The following is a 23,452-nucleotide window of genomic DNA, read 5'->3' as shown; positions in this document are numbered from 1 at the left end:
GAAGAGTATTCAGTGGTTGGTTCACATACTTGACTTCCCTGAAACCTTCTGTGATAATTCAAGCAATAATCTCAGATTGCTTTTTTCTGCACAGCGTACATGTCGATGCCTTTGATATTGTCATAAAAGGAAGATTTTTAGCAAGGATTTCTTATATCTTTGGTCAAGTGTATTTTCTTTTTTTTCCCCTCAGCACCATTGCTTGTCCATATTCCATTTATTTGGTGGGGTAGTTTTCTCTGTTGCACTGTAGAAGTGTCTGAAGTTTACCCATGTGTCCTCCACAATGTTTTCATGACAGAGGGTAGAGCCTTTTTGACAAGAAGAGGATGAACTAAAGACAAATCAGAGGCAAAAACAATGTCAGTACTGAGAATTTAATTCAAATTTCCTGGTTTGCTCTCTATTACCTTCAGTTCAGAGACAGACTTCCTACTTCTCCAAGGCCAGCTGCAGTTGGCATCTGTCTTTCCCTTGCCCCTCAAGAAAGGCAAGGGAGCTTTCTGCAGCTTCACAGGCATATCCACACACATCCATTCTCATATTTGCATCTGTGAGTCTAAAATTTCTGACTCTCTTTTAGCTCAGAGACTCAGAGGCACAGTATTTTTCTGGTGCCTATCAAGCTGCCACTGCCTCACTGTCTTTCCAAAATGATTTTTTTTTTTTCTAATGGCTTAAACTTGGGAACAGGAAAGCAAAAAAGACATTTATTTGGAGACTAGAATTAAATTTGCCACAAGCTTGAGTTTTCAAACATTTGAAAAGCAAAAAGCTTAGGGAGAGTTGGCTTCTCACATTGGTATAGTACATTACCTGTTTAAAAAAGTTCATTGTTTGGAGTATTTTTGCCATATCTAAATGAAAATATCAATCACATAGTCTTCTGAGGAGAGCAAATCCACTCTGCCTTCTGTAGTGTAACTAACAGTAGAAGCTTCACAGTAACTCCAGTCATGGGGTTATGCAGTGAAATTTGATTTTGCTGGTGAGCTTCTCATTATGAGCCATTGAAAAGAAAGCCTGGCTTTGATTTGTCTTCTTTCTCTGAGTTGAGTTTAGAACATCTTTTGAGTCACAATGTTTAATTACAGTGATTCTCAGTATTTATGAATGCATCTCTTGTTTAAAGTGGCATTTCTAGGCCATTTCAGATATTTCTCACTAATTTGTTAAATTCTAGTATCACATGTTCAGGCACCATCGTAGTGATAGAGGAGGGGCTGCCATGCAAACTTCATTGTTGTTTTTCCCACTCAGATTTATCTTGAAGCCAGAGGTTGGGTACCTGAAAATGCAAGACCAAGTCTGTGTGGTATCAATTGACACAATTGGATAGAGCCAGAAATGCTGACTGAAAAAAGAGCTGCAGCCTCTGACTGAAGGCTGGCATAGACTTGAATCCCCAGCTGATACTGTTACACCCAGTAACAAATGAGAAATAACTTAACTGGGACTTAGAAATGGGAAAATCATTGGGTTTGCAAGCAGTAGGTAAAAAGTGAATGCTGTCAGTTCAGATTAATAGCATGTGCTGCTTCACTGCAGCCATTAATTAAAACATTGACCCTTTGTAATTGTAATATATTGTCTTCATTTGTAACACCACCTAATCTCCTGCCTTTCCCCCACTTTCTCTTGACAGAGGGAGAGGCTGAGGAATATTGAGCGGATTTGCTTCCTCCTGCGAAAGGTGAGCGTGAACCAGCCAAGGATTTGTGAAGTTTATGAGAATTAAAGCCATCCAGTGGCAATGTGCATTCATTTTCTCTTTGATCCTCACACTCTGTTGATGAACTGAGAACTGAAAGTCAGGATGACCTTGTAAGGACAGAGAAAGACAAATTATAAAAGGTTGACTTTATAGAGAGTGTCTGGATAAAAACTGAACTTCAGAACATCAGCCCATTTATTTTGGGACAAAAAAGCTTTTCCAAGGTGGTGAGTCCTTTTAAAGTTGCAGCTGGAGGTTCTTTTATAGTCCTATAAAACTGCTGTTATTGTTGTAGTACAGGCTTTAAGAACACCCTTTTTTTTGAACAGTGGCTTACTATTTGACACACTGAACATTTTTATTAGCTACATATGTAATGTTCAAGGTTTCTGGTTGAAGGAATAGAAAAGATGATAATAGTATGTATTTTAGCTTGACACAGGTGATGAGATGCTGAGTGTCTCAGCTTCAGAGAGGTTCAAAGGAGCTGATAGATTTTGGGTTACTTGTGTTTTCAAATAGAATTTTCATAAGCAATCTTTGTTTTTCCTGACTGTGTCCCGTTGAAGTAAAAATAATCATGGCTCCAAACTATTTTATTTTGTGTTCAAGTTTCTGTGTTCTACAGAGTGGTAAGGAAGCCACCTAAATCCTGCTTTTTTTCTTTAAAAAGATCATCACTGCAGTGTGGACTGCTGAACACACCCTAATCAAGCTAATACCGAAATTCAGATGGGGTTTTAATAAACTGGTGGCATCATCCTCGGAGGTTTTGGGAAAGCCAGTGCTGGGGATTATCACTTTGGTCTGCTCCAAAGGCATAACTGTGACTCCATGCAAAACCTATGGGCTGCCTTCCTCTGCTCAGTCAGAACCTGTGTCTGTTTGGCACCACTCTGAGCATGTGACTGCTAGGAGCCACATTTAAGTACTTCCTGAGCCTCTTTATGCCACTTGGGGTATGAAAATAAGGAAAAATACTTATCACCAATAGCTTTCCACTTTATCAAATAGGCAGCCAGCCAGTCTCAAGCTGTGTCCCAGTTTCTTGGACATACAGCAACTCCTGAGTGGTAATGGTTTAATATGTGTGAGCCCCATGGGAGTGCCTTGCCTGCATCAATGTTTAATTTTTATTGCGCCTTGGCCTTGTTGTGAACAGCAAAATGGAGCGTTTTGGCTAATTGCAGACTCTGTGTTCATAAGGGATTGGCTTGCTTCTGGTTCACTTAAATGGTTTGTTAATTCAGCCTCTTCTCCAAAGTTCTTTGGGGACACATTTGTTTTAATTGAGAGATTATCTGCAAGAAGAGGAGGGTGCAATAACTACAGAGATTTGTAGCCTTCAAATCTGACAGCCACTAAAAATAGCTGTGTTTTATGTAGTGTAGAGGAAAATTGAGAAAAAACAGTAAAGAATTGAGTGCCAGCTATATTGATACAGGAATACAGCTGTTAGGATTCTTCCAGCAAGTACTAAATATATCCTTCAATATTGTGTGGCTTTAGGGTCTGTTTCTATTTCTGTGAAACAACAGCATACCTGTTTTGAAGTCAGGAAGTTATTTTATAGGGCTTTGAAAACAGTGGTACCTTGCTATTTATGACATTAGAACTTAATGCTTAAGAGCTGATGTAAATTTGTTGTTTTAAAGAGGTTATAGGTGGGCTATAAAAGTATGTTCACTTTCATTACATGGTTTTAGAAGGGGTTCTTGGGAATTTTTAAATTGTTAAATATGTCACAGAAATCTGATCCCAGTGAGCAAAGACTCTTTTAAGGATGTGTTTTTGGTTTTATCTCCAAAACACTTGGAGAAGTTTATTGAGAAACTGTGACCAGGTGTGTGATATTTCACCAGATATTATATAACTTATTTACATTTTCCAAAATAGAATGAAGGATGCAACTGTTCTGCAGCCAGGAATTTTTGGTTTGGGGGAAATGTTTGTATATCATTAAAACAAGCAGGGTTTGTGTGAAACAGATATATGTGATGCTGGCATGCAGGAACACATGGGTCCTTGTTTCTATGGTGCTGTAGGATTAGATAAGCCCAAATTTTCTGTTTACTGGAAAATGACTGATTCTGCATAAAGAAGATATGAGTGTTGGATAGCCACAGTCAGATCTCTCCTGTCCTGAAGTACATGAGAAGGCGGCTTATTTTTTGAACCCATCACCATGTGAGGTTCTCTCAGGCTACAGGTGCCTCATTTAATTCATTCATATGGGGCTTTCTAGGGTAATTTGTGCTGCAGACTGTTGAATATCCCATCAGGCAGACATTGGTTGCCCCACAAATGTCAGGTCATTCACACAGGACACACCAGTGTGAGCAAATGCTGTGGAGGCTTTTTTGCTATAAATTTCCTTTACTTCCCTAAGGATGTGATTCCATGGCTCACTGCAGTGCTGTCCAGAGAACACAAACTAGTGGTGGGTCGGAGCAGAGCAGTACAGAGCAGCTCAGGCTTCTTGGGCTTATCAGCCCTGCTGAGGGGTGCAATGTGCAAGATGTGCCTGTGAGATCTACCATGATTTTTACAGTCAAATATTTTGGTGGGGTTGTTAAAATAAATTCAGTTACTGATGACAACAATATTTTTTAATTGTAATTGCAGTTGTATTTCAAGAAATCTCTCTAACCGATTGATTCCTTATTTTTTAATTCCTAATTGATACTAATGTTAAGACTAAGGACAATTAGGAATTTCCTAGATTAAAATACAGTCAAATTCATTAATCAAGCACTGTAATATTATTACTTTACCTTGGAGGAAATTTAAATTACATTTTGATGAGGTTATGCATCATAATTTTTGAATTAGTTCAATAAATCCTTACTAAGGAGGAGAATTGATTGAACTTCTTGATCAGTAAACACATTTCAGATTTCAGTTTGCTCATGCCAGACACTGCTCTACAATTTAAGTAACGCTTCTCCAATTATCAGCAAATATTTGTTTTTAAAGCCCCTTAAGCTAAAATAAGAGTGATTTCTGAACATCAGAACTGGAACTTAACTGGGAGGGAGTAGAGGTAGGTGAAAGACAGACTTTTACTCATTTTTTTAATGTAGTGTAGTATTTTAGTGAAGTTATGCCTAAAATTCCTAAAGCTTCAAGTGTAAGAAAATACTGTACCAGAGCTCAATCCTTTTTCTTGATTTTATTTGGGGTTTTTTGGCTTTTCTTTGTTTTTTTCTTTTTTTTCTTTTTTTATTACAACTCCTGAAGGGATGATGGGAACAGAGTAAATTCAGCAAGAAATCTAACCACAGGCAAGGTGACATTAATCTCAAGGATGTTCCAGATGAACTTGAGCTGTCTTGAAAAATGCAAACAAATACGCAGACAAAAACCCCTGCAGGGGCTGTATTTGAATAACCAAATTCGGCCAGTTCAGCACTCCAGTACTAGCAATAATATAGTAAATAGTGAATCAGGAGCTGGGGTGTTTAAAACAAAACAATCAAAACAAACAAAACAAACCTAAAAATCTCTTCACCTAATATTTCTTGAAGTAAGTTTTAATGTTTTAGTCTGGTGGTTGGGCAGTGCCAGTGCTTGGTCACTCTTGGTCCTCTGTCACTGTGGTTTCCAGTGGAGCTGGATCAGCTGTAGTAACAGTGGAAATTTATTCTATATTCAGTAGTTCTGGTGTTTACAAGGTTCAATTCTTGTTTTTACCACTTTGAAAAAGTAAAATAAAATTGTATTTTAAATTTATATTTCATTGTACATGCCCTAATACCTGTGATAGTTATGTTTTACTGTATTTACAGGTTTTGGTAAATAACCAAAACCCTTATTACCTCAAAGAGCTATTTTAGAAGCCATCTCATTCAGACTGAGATAGTGTAAATAAAATGTAAAACCTACTGAGTGTAATATAGAATTCCAGACACAGCGTTTCTGTACAGTTTTGTGTTGGTACATTTCAATATTTATATATTCCATAAAAAAAAGTTAAAATTACTCACATGTGTGCAAGTAATCCAGAGACAAGAGCAAACAGGAGCTTCAAGGGTTATGGGTTAACACCACAGGTTCAGCTGTGGACACAGCATTCTGGGGATGAAGATAAGGCTTGATCCTGTGTCCGTGTCATGCATGTTTGTTAGCACTGAATGCAGACTCTCAGAGTTTGAACAAAACCCCACAAAATGTTCAGTGAAACGTTACTGAGCTTGTTGGATCAGCTAACATGGAACAAATTAGCTTTTAGGCTTTTCCTTAATGGCAGAACAGGATTATTTGAGTATAGAGGTTATTTCTTTTTATATGTATCTAAATATTATGTGAAATCAACCTTGTTAAAAAGCCCTGTCTTTCCTTGTTTACCCTTATCCAGCTGACTACTTTTTTTCTCCCATATTTTGGCTGAAGGAGACTGACCAATATGCACTGAAGTAATTGCCATATGAAATATTTTTTTTTTACTTGGACCTTGATAGGCTCCAGAACTTCACCTTCCAGTGGCTCCTACCAGTCCCTGCTTGCAGTAGCTACAGTGGCCACTGTCCTTTGAGGAGTGTCAGGTGTCCCAGTAGCTCATTTCAACTGACTGATCATTTTCTTTTCTTCTTGATAAATTTGCTGGTTATCACGAGGATCGCTCTCTCTGTTGTTCTGCCTCATAGTCACTGGCAAGCCTGAGATAATGTGATGGAGTCTCTCTAAAGAGTGTGGTTTTGGGTCTATCTGTTGGTTGCTTCATCATGCATTTAGGGATTTATGGATGTGTGACATTCTTTTACCCAGTCTGCAGGCTGACAGTCATTAGCAGAGCACTTCTGTAGGCCTATGGTATGGTTCATCAAAATGTTTAACGTGAGGTTATATAAGCAAATTTAGCAAATGTGATGCATAATAACCAGGAATTTTCAAAGTGGTGTGTAATCATCCATATTTTAAGAAGGAACCACGCTTTCTCCCTGAGGCTGAGAAATCTCTTAGGTGGAAACTACAGCAGCAAGACAATTAATTTGTTCTGAAACTGAGAATAGGAGGAATGGTTTTACCTTGGTACTGCTATACATTTTTTACAGCCTCAATAAAAATGTTTTAATTCCTCATTAAGTTGGATTTAACAGAAAATGTTCCAGCATAGCCACACTTAGAGGGATAAGTCTGCAGGGTTAATATATTCCAGGTTTCCCCTTAAGTGATAGCGGACATTTAGTCTTTGAAGTTTAGGTGCTTGTGTTGTCTAAAAGGAAAACAGAATTTTCAGTCTAATCATAAGGCATTTTTGGGCTGTGGAAAAGCCAGTGATATTCTGCCTTGCAAGAGAAAGAGGCTGATGTTTCCAGAGTTCTGATAAACTGCTGCTCAAACAAAGATGACAAAAGGGAACAAAAAATGGCAGCATGTGACATTTTTCCTCTTAATAGTGATTGTTACAATGATGGAACACATGAACTCTGTCCACTCTCATTAGAGACCAAAGAGTTCATCGTTGTTACTGGCTTCTCAGTACATGTCATGTTTCTTGATGTATCTAATGCTCTCTCTTTTCACACCTCAGCAATGTGATGAAACTTCTGAGTTTTGAGTAATCTTCTGGGCAGTAGGAAACCTGTCAGGAGACCCTTCCCACAGAGTGACTGGGAGCACAAACCCTCATCAAGAGGCAATGTGGATATCTTCTGAAGAGTGAATATAAAATTCTGTGTGTAGAAAAATACTGCAGATACCAAAGTTGTTATCCAGTGTCTCTCTGTGACTCAGGACAATACAGAAGGTTATACCCAGGCAGTGTATAAAACTATTTAAGTAAATCCTATATATTTTTAAGATTATTTTTATCATCTCAAATGCCTGTTTTTCTTATTTCCTCCCCAGTCTTTGCACTGCAATTTCAGTGGTTCAGAACAGAGTTGAATCCTTTTGATTGGATCACTTTAGATTTGTTAAGATCTGAACTTGCTATTAACTGGCCTGATAAACAATGTGAATGTGAAAGAGGTGTTCATTAATCCTTTTTTTGAGATTTAAACATATGATCTGTTATTTGGACTACAGTGATATTCTGAATTAACATTATCAGATGAAAACTTCACATTTTGAAATTATCTTAAGTCAAAAGGGTAATTTTAGGCTATTTCATTTGTCTTTCTGGATGAAAATATAATAAAGGAGCAACTCTGCTTTTGTTGCCTTTAGGTGGGTGTTGTGTTGTCTTACATTTTGCCACTTTTTGAATTTTGCATTCTGTTCTCCTTAGTTGGATACTTTGATCTTTTAAAGGTTGTATTGTGCTTCAGCCAGAGGTGACTTCCAGTAAGACTGAAAAGGCTCTCCTTTTCCATAATGTTTGCATTGGTGTTTGTGTTACAGCAGCACTTTTGGTCTCAGGTAAAGAATAATTGTTGTGCCAGATGCAAAAAAAACCACATGGTAATAAATATGAAGAATATTTGTTTACACTCACAAAACATGCACACAACAGGAAAGGAAAGGCTGCACAGTTGTTCTGATGATAGAAATTTTTGGAGACCTACTTTATTTTCTTGTTAGCAGCCAGAGCTTGAATCTTTTATTTTTAACCAAAGGTAAAAATCTGTTTGCTGTTTTTGAGGGGTCTGATGTTTTTGTTGTGTCAATAATTGCATGGGGTCTTGAATCTGTACAGCAGCTCTTCAAATCCAGCCCTGTTTGAAGTCAGACTCAGACTACTGTGGTCACATTGATGACTGCTGGGAGTGAAATTATCTGGTGTTGTATGCTTAGAGGCTTGGGATGTTTGCTCTACAGAAATAGTAATAAACACAGGCAATAAGATGATCTAGATCACTGTCAAAATCACACTGAGTATGAGCTGCACCTCTCTGCTATATATACACACACAAAATTACCTTCCAAACTGCCTCAGAAGAAATTCCAGAGTTTACATGCAGCCAGTGAAATGAAGGATATTGCTGTTTCCGAGGCATTAATTATACCTGCAGATTTTGTAGGATGTAAGCTTGCCATACTGTGCATATTCTGTCAATTAGGATTTGGACTGTGATTGCATCATGCTTTATAAGCATATAATTTAGTTTCATAAAACTAAACTCAAATATTTAAGTTCTCCTTTGTTTGAAGTGCCCCAAAACTTTTTAAAATACATTAGACTCTGAGCATGTGTGAGAAACCCAAAAACCGGTCTGTATTTCAGTTCTCCATCCTTATTTGAAAGGCACTGCTAAACTTCTATTGCATGATAAAGCCAACTTTATTCTGGCCTTCAGAGTTGCTCTGACAAGATATTTTTACATTAGCAGAGAGTATTTTTACACTTCAGGGATAAAATTTGAAGTTAGCTAAAAATGTGTTAGTACACAATTTTAAGTTTATGAAAATCATGACTTATGGTAGAGTTCCTTTTAGACAACTTTCACACAGCATCTCTCATTAGTCAAAAGAGGCAGGAGATAAATTCTAAATCTTCTGTTCATGTAAACAGTGGAGATTAGTGCTTAGGTTGAACAAGGGTAAGAAAGAAGAATGATGACAGGAAAAGTGGAGATACAAGAAAAGGAAGTAAAATATTTGTAACTGAAATATGACACACTTTCACTAGCTCCGTGTTGGTTTAATAATTTAATTATTTTCTGCAGCTTGCCTAAATGAGGAGGGAGTTAATATATTCACAGTGATTCACACTTGGTAGAGGTTTTGTTTGCACCAGAAGGATGAAGGACATAATGAATTTTCCCTGAATCTTGTAATAGGTTTCCACTACAGACAGAACTTGGGCCTTCAGTACCTTTGTTACTGAGCTGCCTCTTTCAATTGTGCACTCTGACAGGAAATTCAGTACAGATCATTTAAAAGCTTCTCTCTTTCCCTCTCTTAGTCTTTTCTTCCTAGTTTTTTGTTACATTTGTTATCTGTGAAGTGTGGAAAGGGATAAAATTGGGCATTCCTTATTCAGTTAGTCTTTTGGGCACCCACATAGTTTGAATTTCATCAGAAAGTGTGGAACTTGGCACAGAAGCTATTTTGCAAAACTGATAATAGAGCTGGGATCAAAGAGCTGGCAGTATATATACTTTGTACACAAATTACCCCATAAATGTTGCTTGACTAGAGATAGTGCATCTCTTCTTCACACTTTCTGCTTTATTTTAAAGAGATTGCATTCATTTTTACTAAAAAAAGTGTTACTATTGCAGTAAAAATACTGAATATAATCCCTTTTGTCCTTTCTTTGGATATAGTATCATATCTGGAAAGAAAGTCCTTAAATAGGACTAAAGAACTGAGACGAATTGTAATATTTCTGGCAGGCAATTCATTCACTACTGACACTCATTGATTAAGTGAATTGTGCCAACACTATTTTTAGTCAATTTTACAAGTTCCTGAGTTCAGCACTTTTGAAAAGTTAGAACATAACAATTGTTATTTTTAGCAATAATTGCCTAAGGATGTCTGTGTGCTTACCTAGGGATAATGAGAAGATAGATCCTGCTGTGTCTGCCAGGTGCTCATGGCAGGGGGAGCTTGTAATGGGAGAAGTTAAGAAAACTATTGCAAGAGTGAAGAGTTCAAACTTGTGACTCAGCCACAGTTTGGTCCTTATCCCTCTTCTACTCTTGGGGGAAAAGTAGGATTTACCAGAGTGATGCGTGAGGAAAACTGGAACATCCTTTGAAGGGAGATATTCATAGTGTTATTACTCATGAAAATATTTATGTATAAAACTATTTCAGCTTAACTGACTATATTTTGCTGCTAATTTCATCTCTAAGTGTTTAGTCAATAATCAAAGTGCCAAACAAAGTGTCACTCTGTAACTGATGACCTCTTGCTCTACAATTCAGCTTCTCCCAGTCCTGTTCTGGAGGATTTGTAAAAACCTAAGTCCTTACAGTGGGAGAACATCACAAGCAACAGCAGAATAAGCTGAAGATGAAGCAAAAATGTAGATGAGTTATGCTGTCTGTACTGTGCTCCTGAGAGCAGTGTACTTCTCAGCCACTTGGGGTGATGTGATTTATGCATCTGCTCCTCAGAGCTGCATTGAAATATTGGCAGAATTTGACTTGCTAATGGCCTATATTTTCTCTAATTCAGTATGCAATAAAGTAAGTATTTGCATTTTAATAAAACGAAGGAAGTTAAACCAAAGGTCGCTGTTTGGCAGACTGTTCAGTGTAGGTTTAAGTTGGGATCACACCCTATAAAGCTACTATGCAATTACAAAAAGCAGTATAATTCCAAAATGTAGAGCGCAATGATTTTACACCATATCTGTTTATGGATGCAGTCTTTTCTGCTGTGAATTAAATGTCCTAGCTTGCATCTCGTTGCTGATGTTTTCTATAAAGCTGCTGTAGTGCCAGGGAAGGAAATGTCTTTGCCATGTCCCCACTGCACCAAATCTGCTTCCCCAGACTGACAATTTTACGCACCCAAGACGGAAACAGCCCTTTAGTGAACACTTAGTTTTCAGCATTTATGGAAGTGTCAGTCTTGGGCAGACCCCCAGGAGAAGGCCTGAGGGCCCTTCCTGAGCCATGCAGATGGCTGAACTTCATTTAGATCATCCCTGAGGTTTCTGCATTCATAGCCCTGCCTGTGAACTGGGGGGCTGGTTTTGTAGCTCCTAATGAACAGCTGCAGCGCTAATTGCCGTTCTCCCCAGTTTTGGGTGAGCAGACAAAGGCGGCGGGAGCTCTTGGAACAGCCCAGCTGCAGGGTGCCCTGGCTGGTGGTGCCTGAAATATGAAAGTGAGACAGGGCAAGAAGGGGTTTATTACCCTGTTTTCTGCCAGTGCTGAGGCAATCAGAGGAGTTTGCACTCCAGGGCTGCTAACCCAGCTTCTGTTACTGGCTCAGAATTAGCGTTAGAAAAAGAAAGGTCATAAAGATGTCTCCTGATCCCTGCTGAGTGGAAAAGAACAGTTAGTTTGCAGAGGAGATACACTTGTAAGATCAGAGCACATCTGCCCTAATGACGTGCCTTCCAAGGATGGGGCACTTCTTGAATAGTGCTGGTGCCCTGCAGACCTTTCAGTCTTTTTTTAAATCCGTTTCATAACCTTTTTACCTGTTGGCTGCTATGACCTCTCATGGGCTCTGCAATACCGAAATATTTATAGATACTCCTGATGAGTGTCCTGTAAAGACCTGGTTCTCATCTGTCACTCCTGTTGAAGTTATTGCTGGTCTTAAGAAAAAGCTAAAATACTCCAGTCATAAACTAGCTCCAGTGGAATATACAGAATTGAATATAATTATCCCCATGTTGCAGAACAGAGAAAGAGACAATGAGAAGTGAAACGACAGGCCTAAATATAAATGTGTTTAGTAGCTGAGATGGAAAGAGCATCCAGAAATCCTATATTTTAATATTAGATATGGTACTGTGTCACAGATGGATATGGAGTGAGAATAGTAATTAGGCTTTTTGTGTTATTCATTTCATTGTCTGGTATTTGTGCTATGGAGTGACTTATGTTCACATCCACTTGAAAGAAATGTTTAAAGAAATTCCAATAGCTCTTTAGAATAATTAAATTACCTTCACAAAGCACTGGCTTTTTGCTGCTTTGCTTCATTGTGATCCTGAGAAGTGGGTGGAGGGGAAAACACAGATCTTATATCCCTTTTATTTTTTAATTTGTGCTCTGCATTTGGTTTGTAAAATTAAGTCTTGCATGCATGTGCTGCTGCTCTCCCCCAGATAAAATGTAAAGCTGTATACATGAACTTAGTAGGTTCAACTGCACGTTGTCCTTTTGATGATCTGGAATTCATTTCCCATGCATTCTCTTTTGAACTACATGCACAAATCTACCTGCCAAACTGCCAAATACTTCTAGAGGTTTGCATAACATGGTTTTGAATTACAAAAAAAACATTAAAATGGTTTTGTTACATGTTTGTGTTATAACAATTTGATGCTACTGGAGTAACAACCAGTGAACAGTCTGTAGAGACACAAGCAAGTGTGGATTTTAACAGGAGAATTGAAATAAATTGGACCTGAATATTTGGACAGAAAACCTTAGTATATTTACTGTAACAGCATTGTATTGGGCTCTAGGGCAGCCTTTCAGAAGAGGTTTTGGAAGTCAAGAAACCCAAATCATTTAAAGTAGATTAGAACGATACACTAGAAAAGTGGAAAGACTTCTTCTATTTCAAGAGTAAATTTAGTGTTTCATGTACTTGATCAGTGCAAACAGTATGTTTAAAACAGTTGGAGTTATAAAGATGTGTGGTCTGTGTATTTAAATTACACACAATTGACCTTTCTTCTTTGGTTTGTGTACCAGCAGGAGGAAACAGATGATTTGTTTCAGAGTATGTACATTCCACATACACACAGTCTGGGATAAGGCACATGCTACTACTATTTTTTTGTGTGATTTTGCTTTCTTTTTTACACTTTCTTGCACTACACTTCTGATTTTTCTGGTCTGTGCTGTTCAGTTAGGGGAATTTCAGAGTCATTAAATAATCTCCCTTTGATCTCACAGTATCTTTAACTCAGCTGACACTCCCCAGTAACCCAGGTTATCTCTGGCAGGCTCCGTAGGGATGGGCTTTAGAGTGTTATTGAAATTACTCCTGTGTCCTGAAAACCTTGGGTACACCCTCCACCCCCTCTTTCCCTGCTACTGATGAGGACTGATTCTGTCAGCTTTTTTGAGGGATGTGGTGGAAAAAGCAGCAAATGAGCACCATAGTGACAAGCTGCAGTCATCCTCTAGTGCAAGCAGATCCAGTAGCAATAACCACTGCAATAAAGCAGTGTGCACTTAGATCAGACCTAATCTGGGGCCTGGGAGTGATTCCACACATACATGATGCTTTTAGTTTTTTGCTGCTTTCAGGTGGATGGAAAGGGTCTTGTGTGTTTTTAAGGTGAACAACTTGTTTCCACTGGGGTAATCACTGGAGCTCTTCACATGACACGAAGGAGATTCAACCCCCACTTCTCTCCAGGATTTTCTTGCCATCTGTAGGAGGAGAAGGCAGGCATTAAGATGAGAAGTTGTTTCAGCCTCTAACAGTGTACTGAAGACTCTCAGAAACTCTGGTGGGGTGGGTAGGGTGTAATGGCTGGCAATTTCTGGGTACAGTATAAAATCTGTGGTTGCAGTGTGGAGGTTGACATGCACAGATGGAGACTGATGTAGACTCTTGAGTATTTTTGGGGAAGGAACAGCAATTCTGTGAGAACTATTATTGTGTAGCACTCAGGAGCAGTGGTCTAAGCAAAGTGCTGGAAAGAAGCATCTTGACATTTCAGTGGCTTACAAGTGGGAAAACTGATTCACTTGTAGCAATTGATTTTCTGTGAGAATTTGATAGCACTGATGAAGGGGTATTATTATTCCTGCTATATCTTCCCAGTTCTGTTTTCTGTGAGATATTTTATGGGCCCTGTTCACTGGTGAGACAAACTGTAAAAGTCATTCCATGTAAAAATGATACAGCGTCCTATAAAATAAAAATTACATTTGAGAAGGAGGAATCCATATGTAATAAACAGAATAAGGAGGAAAGATACAGACAGAAGAAGGCAGGTTTATCTTTTGTATAAGAACAACAGAACATATTTAGGAAACAGGAAACAGAGTAACATTATTTAGGTCTGAGCTTCTCTAAAGAAGTCTTTGTATTCCTATAAACAGAAAGAAGCTGCTGATAGGTGCTTGTGAGAAACAATGCTCACTTTTAAAAATTTCAAAGGTTTATTAAACCTTAACAAAACACAACAAAGGCCTGAATCAGGAAAAACTACAGTGCTGGCAGTATCTGTGACGAGCAGCTATGTGCTTGCTCACAAAATGGCTGCTCTACATTTTATTGCATCAGGTGACCTTGGCCCCGCCCAAAGCCTGTCAGTCAACATCTTCTTCACTGCTCATTGGTGGAGGCTGCTCTCTGGCAATGTGATTGGAGAGCAGGTGCTGTCATGCCGCGCCCCCTAGCGACAGGCCTGCTCTCGCACAGGCCTCCCTCAACACGTCCCCGCCAGCTAAAACTCTGCAGAGTCAGCAATACGGGGCGAACAGAGGATATCCAAACAACAAACCACAGTAACATGACTATACATCAACAAAACTTCTCCTAACATACACACAATAACCATCCCATAATTGTGAGAGCCAACCATCACACGACTTACCTTAACAGTGCTTAAATTCAGTGCTTGTTTTCCTGCTCTTTACTTCAGCCAAACCCAGATGACTGTCCATAGGAAAGCTTGCCTTCTTTTCTTTGAATTAGAGAAGGATCAATCTATGTGTGCAGTGTGTGTGTGAGCTACTTTGTATGAGAATGAATTCGTGTGGTGCTATGGTGATGAGTATGATACCCACCTAAGGTTTTACATTTTAAATGTCAATGATGAATTGTAAATAAGGGTTTACTGATGTGGACATTTACTTAACTATACATTTATGCCAGAACAAAACTAAGAAAGTGGTTTCTTTTTCCCTTGCTTATGTTGTAGCAAAAGGCATTTCTGATTAGCAGCAATTTTTTTGTCTAGAAGCTGACTTTCTTTCCAGGCTTTCCTGTGGTTTTCCACAGGGAAATATCAGCTGGCTGAATTTCTGGTGGTAAATTTGTACTGCCATTTGAGCTTGGGACTTGAAGTGACCAAGTTGTGTCCCTTAAGAACTGTGCTGCTATGCCAGTTTCTCCTTCTTCTCCATGTTTCATAACCATCACAAGCTTCATCTTGAGCTGTGTCAGAAAGCAGAGGTCATTATTTGAATCAGGATGTTCCTGGTTCAAAATAGAAGTGTACTATTTATATCCTAACATGTTTACCATCTGACAGCTTCCTATGCTCTCATAGGAATGAATTAAAGACGATGGTTTAATTCCTGTTGCAGTTATCTGTAGCACTGAAGTTGCTCTTCAGTTGAGTACCTCAGCAGGAACAGCAAGGATTGACTGCTGCTTGTTTTTCAGCCAGCTTTCTTTCCTCCAGGAGCTGAGTCCCATGTTTCAAAAGTTGATTTCAAGCTTCCATTGTTTTTGGAGGATATAGTGTCAAATTGCAGGATGATGCTTACAGCTAAGAACTGAGGCAGTATTTTATTTTAGTTCTTTACTTGACCTCATAAGCCTTGCTGTTAGTTAATGCCTTTCTGTACTTTATGCTTCCAAGTCTCTCACCTCCTTCTAGATTTGGTTTCTGAAATACATCAGCTGAATGTAACTGGCTTTGTAGGCTGGGCTTTGTTTGTTTCTTTGCATGAATTCTCTCCAGAAACAGTGATCAGCAATGATCCTATCTTTATTTACATCTACAGGAAAATACCACTCCAAGAAAAGGGTGAAGAGACATAAATGACCCATTTGCTGTTCTAACAAAATATAGATAGATTTAATTTTCACCAGAAATTGTGACTGGAAAGTGAGCCTGCTTCTGAGAGTCCTCCATTTCTTTTGCTTCCTTTCTAGTTTCACTGCAGATTTTTGTTTTGTTTTTCAAGTTCTGCATAAACATTCACCGTGGGTTTCCTTCCCTCTTATTACCAGTCAGCCCACTGATCAGACACCAGGGTTGCAGTCTCGCTAAGCTTGTGTATTGTGTTGGAATCAGAAATCAAATAGCTGAAAATTAATGTAATGTGCTTTTAAGTGTTGTGATGTTTAGTGGGCAGACATACATCATGAAGACTTTTCTTGTCTACAATTTGTTATGAAGATGAATCATTCTTTGGGGAAAGGTTATAGTCATGTTGTAAATCACATTCTAAAACTGAAAAAAAAAAGATCCAGCAGTGATAAATAAGTACCATCTGGAATCTGAACTATATAATTGTATTATGATTTGTCATCCACGTAAAATAAGCCCTTGAGATTGTTTAAGTTGAAGGCACAGTCACAGAGCTATCCGAATCTGTTAACTTCTTTAAGTACTGAAGTGAAATTAATTACAGCAGTATGTTCCATGTGAGGTGGAAAGACACCTAGAACCAAGATGATGGAATTCTTTGCAGCACGGCTGTATGGGAGTAGGTATTTGGAGAGGCTGTATAGTAAATTTTACCTTATTTTAAAAAATAGGGATCACTTTTATTATTTGACAGATGATAATGAATTGTCATTTAAAAAGCCCAAAAATGCCTTTTGTGATTTAATTTTGGTTGGTGTATCTCCAAGATGAAGCAGTGGATTCAGATGAGTTCTGTATGAGTTTGTGTAGCTTTGAGAAACATGCACTGCTGGAAATTAACCTTTTCTATGACTTGAAGAAAAGAAACAGGGATTGCTGAGAAAAATACGGGAAGAAAACAAGAGAAGAAAGACAGCTAAGAAATCCCTAAGAAGGGAAAGCAGTGAAGAAAGCAAAGTGCCTTTTGAAATAACTACTCTGAATCAACATCACATACATTTCTGCTTCTGCCAGCTGCCCACTCATTTTCTCTTTTAATAGAAAGAGTCGTCATGGTTCTGAAACAAGTAGTGTAGGGAGCCGTGGATTTTCTTAGGAAGTGAGTTTCCTATCTTAGTGGGTTTGTGCTTGCAAGACTGCCTTAGTAATGGATTTGATCTCTTTATGGTGTATATAACATATCAAATGGTGGAAACAGTGCTTTGTTTTTCCAAAGACACTCCTCCAATATAGAAGCAAAACTTGAGGAATACTTTTGTTGTTTCCTTTCTGAATGATTCAGTAATAAAACGTTGTTCTTTGAAAACTCTTTTCCTGACATTCATTTAGTCTCCAAATGCTTTTGTGGGGGAGGCATTAATACAATGCATGTTTTGTAGACATAAATCTGGAACAGTAAGTGATTTGTCCCATGTCTCTCAACAAGCCCTTGGAGCACAAACTTGGGTAGAACCTTAACAAACCTGGCCTGGGTTCTTGTGCTCCTTGCTCAAAGCCACACTGTCCACCAGCTGAGGTGTGTCTAGGGAGAGACAGACACACAGGAGACTTGCAATACTTGCAGAGTTAATTTGTTCTCTGAAAAACTACCTAGGTGACTAAAATCAAAGAGGTGTTTGTTTTACTGACTTCTGTTATTTCTGTTCCTTTCCTTTTAGCTGGTGCTGCCAGAGTACTCCATCCACAGTCTTTTCTGCATAATGTTTTTATGTGCTCAGGAGTGGCTCACACTGGGGTTAAATGTTCCTTTGCTTTTATATCACTTCTGGAGGTAAGCCCTTCTTTTATATGCTGACTGCTTGTTAGCCTTGCTTGCCAGCTCAGCACACGTGCAGATTGTGGGAACAGGCAAGGACAGTGTAGATGAGTATCTCTTGCCTATAAGCAGCTGAAACTTATATTTCCAGAGAAAAAGGAAACTTTTTCATGATTTAGAACGGCTAAGGAAGACATATGATAATACAACTGCGGCTTTCAGTTACTTGGATGAATATTCTGGAGGGTGTCAGGATTCACTCACTGCAAATGAGTGAAAATGTGGAAGTGAAATAGGCTGGAATCTGTACGTGGTACTTGGTGAGGCTCTAAATACTTCACAGATGGGGAATTGTAAGACAGTTCATATCTGAAAGAGCTTGGACCTCTTCATTCAGCCCTAGCAAGGAAACCTTTCCATTGTAGTTGTGAAATAGAGACTGGGAAGGATGACAGATTTTTGTGTCTCATATTCTTTGGCAGCTTTTTTTTTTTTTCAGTGTAAAGTAAGTTGTTTCTGTACAGTAGGAATTTCTGTTCTGCAAGAGAGTTCTCTTTTAAAGACTCGTGGAGTAGGGATTGCAATCGGTGAAGAACTGTTTCTTCACACTGCCCATATGAAGAAGTGGGGAGTGTTCCCACTTGAGATCTCTGAACTGTGTTTATGTTCTCCAAGTGGCTTCCAGAGTTGATCACGTAAGACCTGCTGTTGATTTTCAGACAGGTAGTGCAGTTGCTGCTGCTGCATCTTCCTCTGCATTTTAGTGGAGGATCAGCCTTCTGTTGCTTCTGAAAATAACCAAGAGACATCAGTTTTTGTGGTTGTCAGTCTGGAGACTTCCCTAGTTTTGCATTTTCACAATGTTTGTAAAAGCACAGATGATTTTTGTCTGTCAGGGTCTCTTTGTGTTACAAAGGTACATATGGTAGCAGAAGAATAATTCTGTAAAGAAGTCAAAATCATCATCTCAACCAGGAACTTAAAAGCAGTAGCTTTTTTACACTTTTTTTCTGCAAAAGCTTGGTAGTAACACAGAGTCATATGATAAAGTGTATTATTCAGAAATTAGAGTGTCAGTATAGTTTTCAGAAAGCTAAATGAAATGAAGCTACAATTGCTTTTCTCCATGTTGTTCTGCTGCAATAACAATGATGTCTGAATGCTGTTCTTTTGCTAAGAGTCAACAACCCTTCATGTGACCATGATACCCATTTTAAAAAATTTCTAAAAACAAATACATTCAAGGGGAAAATGGTCAGATTTTAAGTAATGATATCAACCTTTGGAGAGGACTTTTGATTCTTTTTTTTTTCTATGATTCTTCATATGCTTTGCTATAAGTACTCCATAACTACTCCTGCTATAACCACAGGCAGGTTTGGGTTAATGGTGTAAAATTCTGCAAAGAATTTTAAAAGTGGGAAGACTCTGTGTAATATCATCATCCAGATGAAAAGAATTAAGCAGGATTTCACCTGTGGCTCTCCATAAAAGAATTTGCAATCTTATTAAAGGTTGTAAATGGATGTGACTAACATTGGAAGGGAGAAAGGCAAAGTTATTTTGAGAACATCTCCTTTCAAAGTTTTCTGCTGGTCACTTGCTTGGTGTTTTTATATCTTCCTCTCTGTCTGTCTATCCATATATAAGCAATCAGCAATCTTCTGATAACTTTGTCAAAGCAGAAGAAATAACAATATTTCCTCTGATCTGTGCTGATCTTAGAGTAGTTCATTAACTTTGTTGAGGACTTCTTTTTTGTTGTTGTTTTGCTTTTGCTTTTTACTGGAAACTAACTGAGACAAAAGCTCCTTTGCCAAAGAAGTTCTTTTGTCAGGATTTTCTCAAACATTCAGTCACTGCTGAGAATAATTAGAAATTTCTCTTATGTTAGAAGAAAAATATTTTCTGAAGAAAATTATTTGGATGATAAATTCTTGAGCGGTGCCACATGTAGAAAACATTGGTCAGCCACTCCTTACGTTACTTCATATTGGCTTTTTTCCTTTTCAGAGTGGGAGGAACTTAGCTACCCGTTGGTTGGGACTGTCATCTTTCATGTCTGAAATCAGTTGTGTAGGTGCAATAAAAACCCATTAATCCTTCCACCACTCTGTGATCACAAACCACCATATATTGTCACTCACAGCATGTAAGTCATTAGTGGATAAGCTAGAAATAACTCCATGGAAAGGGAAAATGTTTCAATCTGAAGAATCAATAGAATACAGAAAATCCACATTCATGAATTGCTTTGTTCTGTAAGAAAGGAGTGCTTAGACTAGCATCCTGATTTTTACAATGTCTGGAAACAGAGACTTGAGAAAGAAAGGGGAATTCCTCCTCTATCATGAAAGGTGGTAGTCAGGTGTGTATCTGCACATACTTAATACAGATTATTACAGAGTCATTCTAGGTGTCTTCTCCTGCTTTCAGGTATTTTCGTTGCCCAGCAGATAGCTCAGAGCTGGCATATGATCCACCTGCAGTCATGAATGCAGATACCTTGAGTTACTGCCAAAAAGAGGCCTGGTGCAAGCTGGCCTTCTACCTCCTTTCCTTCTTCTACTATCTCTACTGGTAAGTCTGGCCCTTTCACTAAGAGAATAGTAGCTGCTTTTCATTTCACTTGTGAAATTGCATTTAGGAATGACTGGAACCAATTGGACAATTTCCTTAGTATCATAAAACATTGCTTCTGATGTTGATTAAGGGGAGAACTCCCACTGACTGCTGGCACTTCAGTATAGAATATTTAGTGTTTACCTAAGGCCTGAGCCAGGCCCTAGCACCAATCAAAGGAAATAACTTTTGCTTCTCTGTATGGTCTCTTAAGATGGGTAAAATAGTGAATGTTGTGCTAATGGCGTTACATCAAATTAAAAAACTATAATTCCTTATGATTTAAGAGGATCATAAGAAAAGTACTACACCTCTGGTGTAGTAATAGTCAAGATGGTAAATAAATGGATAGGTAGATGTTGGATGGGAACATGGGATGCACCATGCCTGCAATCATTCCTACAGTCTCCCTTTCGCGACAGGGGAAAAAGCCTGTGCATGATCCAAATCCCTAATTAAAGTACATTCGTGGAGATATGCACACCAATTGGGCATTGTCCCCCTGCCCCTCTCAGTTGTCACATGTCCTCAGTGCACAAGCGCAAATGCCCAGTGCAAATATATGTCAGGATCATTTAAGGTAAGACCTTGCTAGGATATCAGTGCTTTTAGTCACCCCTGTAATCACACCATAAAACTACTGGACAGCAAGCTCTAACACACTTTAAATGGAGGTGATGCTTTAGATGTCTTTCTTCTGCTCCTTCCTCCTTGATGTATTTGCATAGAGTTGCCTCTTCAAGCCAGTCTTGCATATAGTCATCCCACTGCAAGGCAGGTTTATGTGCTGCTGTTTTTCTCTTCTGATTACTGGTGTCTTACCTGTTCTGCTGTTCCCCATATCTTGAAGAGTCACTGCTGCATGTTTTTTTTTCCTCAATATTCCTTCTAAATGCTATTGAGGTTTGTGGAGAAAAGCATTTTCTAACTCCACATTTTTATGTTGCGATCAAAGTCAGCTCTGTAGTATGATGTAGCATTTCTCCTGAGACTTTACTGCTGTACAGCTTCCTCTGAGCTCTTCGTTCTAAAACGTGGCCACCATCCAAAATCCACTGCCTGGTGCTAGATAAAATAGTATAAATTACAGGCAGTTTTCCAGTGCTTTCCTGGGTATTGGCAGAATTAGAATTGCAGCAAACTGGATCTGTGGAAATATACTCTGTTTTCCCTGCTTTTCAGAATTGCATTTAATATGTATGGATTCAGTCCAGCTGGTGGCTGCATTTTATGTTTCTTCTAGTGCACAGTTTTTTTCCAAAGGAATCAAAAACAATGCAGTTTCATGGAAAACCTTGCCTGCCCTGCCGAGAGTTGCTGGTTGAAGTTTTAAAGATCAAACACACTAAAGCAAAATGGTTTTGTTTCTTTGCTGTTCAAATCCAGACATCAGACTGAGCTTTAAAAAGCTCAAACACAGCTTGTGGTGCAGTAGGATGTCGATAATGAATTTGTTATTTCTTGAGTGCCTTTTGATACTCATCTTGAATACACCATAATTAAGATGCTTTAGAGAGATAGAAAGAATGCAAAGGAAAGCACAGGCCATTACAGTCAGACCTGAGGAACAGACAGCAAAGTGTTGTAAAAATCAAAGCGCTCTTCATGCTTCAAAGAGATACTTTCATATTGTGTCTTTCTTTTACATGCAGCATGATCTACACTCTGGTAAGCTCTTAACTGAAAGATCTTCGCTAAAGACTGAAAACAACAAAGACTGGAGGTGCAAGGATGAGTGAACTAAAGGATGCATGATTAAAAAAAGCAGAGAGGAAAACTTTGAACCCAAGCAGTAAATATGGTACATGAAAGAGAGATCCAGCAAAGAGAAGCAGAATACCATGGGAGAATGGCTGAGTTAATTGTGTTTGTCTCCTGTTTCTCAATGTATTGCAGCAAATTATTTTCAAAACCCAAGCAAACAAAAAAAAATTGCAACATCGTGGGCCAAATTATACAGCTGTTCACCTCTCCAGGGATAATGCTGCTTGGTTTAGTGGATTCAGTAAAACTATAATGTCTATAGTCCCTCCTGTCTTCCAGGAAGCAACATTTCTTTTCTTAAGGACTATTCTGGACTGAGGAAGCACAGGACAAGATGATCTCACACAGAAAAAAGAGCTGTACAACACATTCTGAGCACTGAGTGGACTTCTGACAAGATGTGTGACTGTCCTGCAGGGCTATTCTCATGACACTGGTCAAACAGGGATGTCAAATCTCATGGAACTGCTTCAGTGGTTTTGGTTTGTTGTTTTTCTTTTCCCCAACCAAAACAACAATAACAGAAGAATTTGCAGTTTCAGTGTTCTGTACTCTAAGTATATGCTATTCCTGCAGGTGAACATTCAGTATATTTCTGTACTTCATTTGTGACACACCAACACTGTACAGTGAGATGTAGAAATACACTGGGTTTAACTTAATCAGGCCAAGCCCTAATCAGAATAGTGTTCCTCTGACTGAAAAAAAACAAAAAACCAAACCAGGTAAAAGCTTAATATATTTAAAGAGGATTGTAACGTAGCTATTATATACATCACAATGCTGGATAGCAAATACTGGACCAGCTAATTGTGGTCTATAATTCTGTTTTGCAGTTTTACTTTCTGCTGTAAAATTTAAGCTGGAACAAATACACAAAATGTCTTTGTCCTGTATGAGGTTCCTATTGAAAGATGTTCAGTTTTTTTATAATTTAAAGGTTTTTAAATTTTGTCACAGAATTCTCATTCAAATTCATTTTTATGGGCTGCATATCTTTATACATATGTATGTATATACAAATATATATCTACGTAAATACTCACAATCTATTTACATTTTAGGTCAATCTGTTTGACAGGTCAAAGGCATCAAGTGTCCAGAATTGCTGCTAAATATATTTCAGTGCTGATCGGGGTGAACCCAGACTTATTTCTCTCAAAATCACTGGTGCTGTGGGTAGTAGCAAGGCTGTAAACTCAAAACTAACACCAGAGCCTTCACAGAC

At 38.5% G+C, this 23,452-nt stretch overlaps 1 protein-coding gene across 2 annotated transcripts in view; it reads left to right on the top strand.

Annotated features, from left to right (window-relative positions):
• Window positions 1-22,954, top strand: part of CNIH3 (cornichon family AMPA receptor auxiliary protein 3) — a 44,478-nt gene extending 21,524 nt beyond the window's left edge. Inside the window, exons 3-6 of one of the 2 annotated variants that reach the window (XM_005523297.2) lie at window positions 1,646-1,693; window positions 17,741-17,853; window positions 20,275-20,418; window positions 22,113-22,954. In XM_005523297.2, the coding sequence (XP_005523354.1) occupies window positions 1,646-1,693; window positions 17,741-17,853; window positions 20,275-20,418; window positions 22,113-22,140 (333 nt within the window). In that variant the 3' untranslated portion in view covers window positions 22,141-22,954. The remainder of the gene's footprint in view (window positions 1-1,645; window positions 1,694-17,740; window positions 17,854-20,274; window positions 20,419-22,112) is intronic. The other variant, XM_088053264.1, reaches the window with a different exon arrangement.
• The last annotated feature ends 498 nt before the right edge of the window (window positions 22,955-23,452 follow it).

Source organism: Pseudopodoces humilis, chromosome 3 (genome assembly GCF_049639895.1).
Source record: "Pseudopodoces humilis isolate 2021_Gansu_Grassland_sample_001 chromosome 3, ASM4963989v1, whole genome shotgun sequence".
Taxonomy (NCBI): domain Eukaryota; kingdom Metazoa; phylum Chordata; class Aves; order Passeriformes; family Paridae; genus Pseudopodoces; species Pseudopodoces humilis.
The sequence above is the reverse complement of the archived record's forward strand: the minus strand, read 5'-3'. Positions and strand labels throughout refer to the sequence as shown.